Source organism: Dermacentor silvarum, chromosome 8 (assembly GCF_013339745.2).
Source record: "Dermacentor silvarum isolate Dsil-2018 chromosome 8, BIME_Dsil_1.4, whole genome shotgun sequence".
NCBI classification, from domain to species: domain Eukaryota; kingdom Metazoa; phylum Arthropoda; class Arachnida; order Ixodida; family Ixodidae; genus Dermacentor; species Dermacentor silvarum.
This window is the reverse complement of record NC_051161.1, coordinates 116,897,781-116,903,780: the sequence shown is the minus strand read 5'-3', so window position 1 is coordinate 116,903,780 and position 6,000 is coordinate 116,897,781. Positions and strand designations below refer to the sequence as shown.

The following is a 6,000-nucleotide window of genomic DNA, read 5'->3' as shown; positions in this document are numbered from 1 at the left end:
CTGCTGTTAGATGCCCTCGGGCGAAGGAAATACGTGAGGTACAGATCCGTTGTCATGCCGTCGTGGAGTCTTCATTTGCCTTGGCGCAAGAACATCTTTCTCTTTCACATTCAGTTCCGATTCACGCACCTCTAAGTCCGCTAAGACCATCCCTGACGGCCTTGACAATTTTTTCTGCTTGATCATATCTCAGTGCTGCTTTATTCAACGCAATATTTACTGTTTCTAATTTCGTAAACACGAGTGTCAGGAGCTTGAGGATCAAGTAGGTGTCGAATTTTGAGAGCGCTTTCACAATTCACCTGCGTTGCATCCAGCGCCTTAATGGCCGCGTTGATTCCGGATGTCGATGGCGCACTCGATTTCTTGTCCCAGGGTGGCGGCGATTCTGACAGTTGGCGGCCGGTTTCAATTCAATTTCAAGTTCTCTGGTTGACATATATTATCAGAATCCGAAGGGGAAAAATAATAAGCGCCGGAACTGCTGCTTAACAGGTCACCACGCCACAGTGGCGAAGCTGGCCCTGGCGAGAAAATGGCGGCTTCCCACAGGACCGTGGGAAAAACTCACCGGAATGTATCGATGATAAGCTGTCCAAGCTCTCTTCACCGACTGATGGGTCCCACTTCTTAACAGGTGGCTGCGTGTTAAGTGTGTGTGGCCACTTTCCAGACGGCACAAGACTACCTGGTAGAACCATTCCGTGTCTGGCACTCCGCCATCCGCTCAATGTGGATTTAATAGTGTGGAGTTTATTGTGGAACTCACAGTCCCATTCATTTTGCTATAGGATAGGAATAAACTTTATTTGTCCAACGGTTATGGCTGTTGGTCTTAGAAAAGAATGAGCACGAAAGATGCACCTGCACTTATCAAGTGGCCGTTCATTTTATTCTGAGCAGAGACAGAACAGCAGACGTTCGGAGCGCTGCCTGTGGCCAGTCGGACTACCTGATGGTGAAATTGATTTAAATCTCCCTGTTTTGTCATCCTTCTCCTTTGTTGGTGCGAGACAAATTTAGGTAGCCGCGCCAATTTAAGACTGGGCTGTTCTTCGAACTTTCAGGAAAGTGTAGTGCTTCAGTCGATTTGCCCAAAAGCGTAGAAAAGAAGACATGATGCCCCCTGACCCCATCGCTAATCACTTCGGGGGGGGGGGGGGGCACAGCCCCCGGAAAACTTTCGGGGGAAGGGGGGCTCGTACCCTCCAGCCCCCCGCCCGTTGTCGGTGCCTGAGCATAATTGTCACGATGATTCAGTGTGAAAGATTACTTGTTACGCTTTGCATGAACCTTCATGGGCGGTTGAGGGTACTAGTGTTGCGAGAAAGGCCGTTCCAGTTCTTGGCTGCGCTGGGGCAAAAATAAAAAGGAGAAGGTAATCTTTCAGTCCGGACAAGTGCGCCAGTAACGTGGGGTCCATGGCCAGTGCAATGAGGTATATGAGCTTCAGTGATAATGTAAGGCACGCGATTTTAGTGTAAAGTGAAAGAGTTGCGACGCGCCGATGATGATTCAAGGATGAAACGCTGATGTCATATGAACATGAAGCACGAATGAATCTAGCAACAATTAGCCTCTGATCAATTGGTCAGGCTCAATTTTGCTACAGGACCCGGTTTCTTCTTTTATTTTATATTTTTATATTTTTGCACAAGCTACGAATGAGACGAGATAGGAGGTCTCCACGAAGTACCTTATATACGAGCGCCGAAAAGAAAAGAAACGATAGAAGATGCCTGTTCGATTTCGTGAATGAGACAACGAAGAAAACTCGTTGAACAGAACTTAACTGACCGCGAAATTAGGATTCAGGTAAAGTCCTTGCCATAAAAGATCCTTACGAAGGATCTTTTATTGAAGTCCCTACGAAGGACGTGGCACGGTGACGGCCGCAAATAAAGTTCAACTGAGCGGAGGTTACTGCGAAAGCTTAAGGTGAACTTTGTGAGTGCGCGGTGTTTCATTAGAAGACGCTTGCCTGAAACGATTCATCATCGTTTTGATCATCCTTTTCTTCACCTATAAGGAGCCAGACTGGGGTTTTACATTAAAAGGGAGAACTTTCGTTAGAAATATAAAGAAAAAAAAAACAAGCGAACACCAACAACATCAGCCTTTCGACTGTCGTTTTCCAAAGTAGTAAATTTAAAAATGGCGGGAACATAATAACGAGATAAATAATTATGGGCACAATTACAGCCAAAATTATGTGTAACATTATGCCCCGATAACTGAAAAAAAATTACACCATCTTCCCGTAGCGGAACCCTGAGTAGTATGCGAAGCAGCCATGGGGTCGACTCAAGGTAGTTTTATCAGCTGTATAAACTTGGACACGCAGCTGCACCAGCAACGCGCAGAACTGTTGTCGACGCCGTCGGCGTTTTTCCCGCGTTCGCACCGAACGCGCGCGGCGTTGGTGACTGTTGCCGGTGCCTCTGGGGCGCCTACCGTCGCGCCTCTAACCTAAACTGCTTCGCATTATCGCGCGCGGAGCCGCAGGTGTTGCCATTCGTTGCGCAATCTGGAGAGGAGAGGAGGAATGCCGAGAGGAGCGGAGATGAGACAAGGAGAGGAGAGGAGGGGGAGGAGGATGCGCATGCGCAGTAGGGGTGTGGACGCACGGCGGTTGGATGGATGGAGGGAGGTAGGGAGTGACATAGCCCCGAGCATAAGATGCTTCGCATCTAAAATTCGTTTTTGCAAGATCTACCTGTGCACAATTTTCTCACTGCTTCATGACCGTTTATTTGGCGTGAAACGTATGTCAGACAGGTTACCATCATTGTTGCTAAAAGTGCCACTTTGACGGAACTTTCACGATCTCTATATTTCACAATTTCAACAATTCGACTAATTATCCTTTTCTTCTCTTGTCTATAAACGATGGGGTGTTTAGTGTTTGTATAGTTCCCATGACTTCTCAACGCTCACTTGATGACTAAAGATTATAATCTCAACGTTACTGAAGACATGAACTGTGCAGGCTGTCTTAGGAGCCACGTTGAAACTACAAAAAATGCACGCACATTTGATATACGAAAAAAAGAGAAAATTTACATGTCGTAGCTCTTTGTACTTTGTTTCAAGCTTCATGGTCAGCCGGAGAATAACCATATTTCTTTGCCTTTACAGACAGCACATTCCTTTTTACAATAAGCCAGGTGATTCACCGGATGTCACTCTGTTCACCGTCGGCTCAAGTAAGCGTTGCCGCAATAATTATGTTTTGATTTTAATTTCATAGACTAGCGAAGGCGCAGCTTGAACAATTAAGTGAAACAGTAGAACCACTTTTACGTAAATTGGTCGCAGAACAAAGTATCAGCAGCAGAACTGAGTTATCTTAGCATTGGAAGGTTTTGCAGGCAATATAAATTATTGCGATAGCAATTATATGGACAGTCTAGACAAAATTCCGCTGTCGTCGTCGCCGTGGCGGTCGCCGTCGCCGTGAGGTTCCGTATGAAGTCCACGGGAGGTAAAATCGTCGCCTGGCGGCGTACGCTATATGTACGAGTGAAAGAATGCGACGGCGAGCCGGCAATCGCGAATCGCGGCTCGCCGTCGGCAATCGCGGCCGCTCGTGGTTGCGTTCTGCACCACGATCGGCCGCCCGCGCGGCTGTGTCTTGAAACCCATCTGCGTCGGGGGCACATTCCGCCCTCCGTGTGCTTTCTGAGCTAAGATCGCGTTGATGCAAGCGCCAGCACGACACTCCATTCGCTCGCTGCTGCTGCTGCGCTGACTCTCTCCGCCGTTTTGACAGCCAGTTTCCGCGGTCATCGAGTGAGATTCGTTCATTTTAGGGGCGGAGCTCCTTATAGCGGCACCCGTTCGTCCCCGTCGTCGTAGTAGTAGTGTGTAACCAGTCTGAGAAAAATGAGATAAAAAATTCCGAAGTTGTGTCCGTAGCGCGGAATCGAACCAGGGACCCCTCGCTTCCGAGCGCGCGGCGTTAGCCCACTACGCCACGAAGCGGACATGGACATACGCACCACGATGGCAATAAATACCCAACATTAACGAAACGCCGCGTTTCTAGCGCGTTTCTAACGCGTTTGTGCTAGCGCGTTACGGCCCGTGTAAGAAGCTGGTGTAAGACGCTGTGGCCTCTCCGCCTTACCTTCAACGCGTTTCGAACGCGCTGCCCAAAGCGGTGGCAAGTCAAGTTCAATTCGAGGAGCGTTTATGAATACGGGGGGTATACTCTCTCAGCAGTCATGTGATGGCGTCGGCAAACGCGGTGCACGTTCCGGCATGTGTAAATGGCTGCGTAAGACGCTGTGGCCGCTCCCCCTTACTAGAGAGTACTGCACGTTTCTAACGCGTTTGTGCTAGCGTCCCCTTAAGCGGGAGATCCGATGATTCCCTCTGGAGCTTCGCCCACTCATCATCATTCACCCCGTGGATATGCTGTGATTTTCTTTTGTGCGTGCGTGACACCATGCTTGTTAATTTAGTTAATATGCCTACGTTTACAAGTTTATACGGTGGATAAAACTACTATACTTACTTCGTATAGCTGTCCACTAATTTGCTATCGCAATCGATGCTTGGTCTTTCGGGCGCAGCTGTGACTTTTTTATTAACATTGCACAAATACTGTAAATACAGTCGAGCGCCTCTACAACCAATGCCTCTATAACAAAATCATCCGTATAACGAAGGAATAACTGTCCCGGTTTTATTGTGACCTGTGCGATGCGCGACCTTTACAACGAAGTGACCTGTATAACGAGATATTTCGGATGCCCCAAGAAATTCGTAATAAAGACGTTGGACTGTAGAGCCAGCTTACCTGTCTCTTCCAATGCGTGCTCTGCAACACTTCACGCGTTCAGTCTCAATAAATGTCGCAATGACTCCAAAGTGGCTAACTTTATCTCCACGTTATTAACACTGTTGCTAGCGTGCATAGGTAGTCTTACGATTCAGATCGCACTAAAAAATTAATATAATTGGTGCACCACACGCATCCACCTTTTTAGCTAGTGCGGCTATTCTGAACGTTCCCTGCATTAGTCCATAAGGGTATTCCTATAGTGGTGCAGAAATAAGTGAAAAGTTCACGTGACTGATTTCTTTGTGATTTTCAGAAAGCGGTCCGGTTGAAGTTGGTCGCTTCCGCTACACGGACTACAAGAATTGCGCCATTCTAGAAATGTCTCACTTCGGAGACCGTAAGTACAATGCATTTTCTGGGTGTTCGCTTATTTGTGTTTGCGGGTATTTGTATAAATGTGTTAGGCACCACTACGCCATTCGGTGATGCACGATCCGCTGCTTTCAGAACGCTGAGTCACACTGAGTCCCCTTCGCGCACCACCAGCGCTTTTGCAAAGCAGCGCCAACTTTTGTGCCGTCGTTCCCTGATGCCAGAGTTCTACGTTTTCTGTTTTTAACAGCGAAGCTGTTTAAGCAGGAGGTAGTCCGAATGGTGCACGCCCAAAATGTGGGCCGATCCTGGAGAATGTGCAGAAAGGGTCCAAGCGCTAAGGCACATACCCCTGTGAACTAGAGCATTGCACTGGCCCGGGCCGACCCGAAAGCCCGGGTACGGCCCGGCCCGCGGGCCGCGCCGGGCCGTCCAAAGCGTTTGTCGGTGGGCTCGGGCTTGAGGCCGCGGGCCCGGGCCGGACTCGGGCTTGCAGCCACTGGCCCGCTCGTTAAAGGGCCTAAGTAGGCCTTCGAGCAGACGCGACCGTTATGCATTGCATGGTTCAATGCATTCTGTGCCAAGCTGAAGTGACACGCACAAGAAAGATAACTGTATGTCTTATCAAAGAAAATAGTAAAACAGATGAAGTTTTCATTTTTAACAGCGGAGTTGTTTCAGCCGAGCGTAAAGTGTCTGCTGAATCCAAAAATGTCGGCCGATCCTGGCAGCAGCGCAGAAACCGTCCAAGCGCAATGGCACATAAACCTGTGAACTAGCGAAGCTGAGCCTGGTTAAGTCTAGCTAAGCATGGTGGGGACTACTTAAGCTTAGGCAGT

The 6,000-nt window shown here is 48.6% G+C and overlaps 1 protein-coding gene across 2 annotated transcripts in view; it reads left to right on the top strand.

The window, feature by feature from the left end:
* LOC125947332 (uncharacterized) overlaps positions 1–6,000 on the top strand; it is a 51,565-nt gene that overhangs the window by 24,265 nt on the left and 21,300 nt on the right. Inside the window, exons 3-4 of one of the 2 annotated variants that reach the window (XM_049671813.1) lie at positions 3,139–3,206; positions 5,103–5,186. In XM_049671813.1, the coding sequence (XP_049527770.1) occupies positions 3,139–3,206; positions 5,103–5,186 (152 nt within the window). The remainder of the gene's footprint in view (positions 1–3,138; positions 3,207–5,102; positions 5,187–6,000) is intronic. The other variant, XM_049671812.1, reaches the window with a different exon arrangement.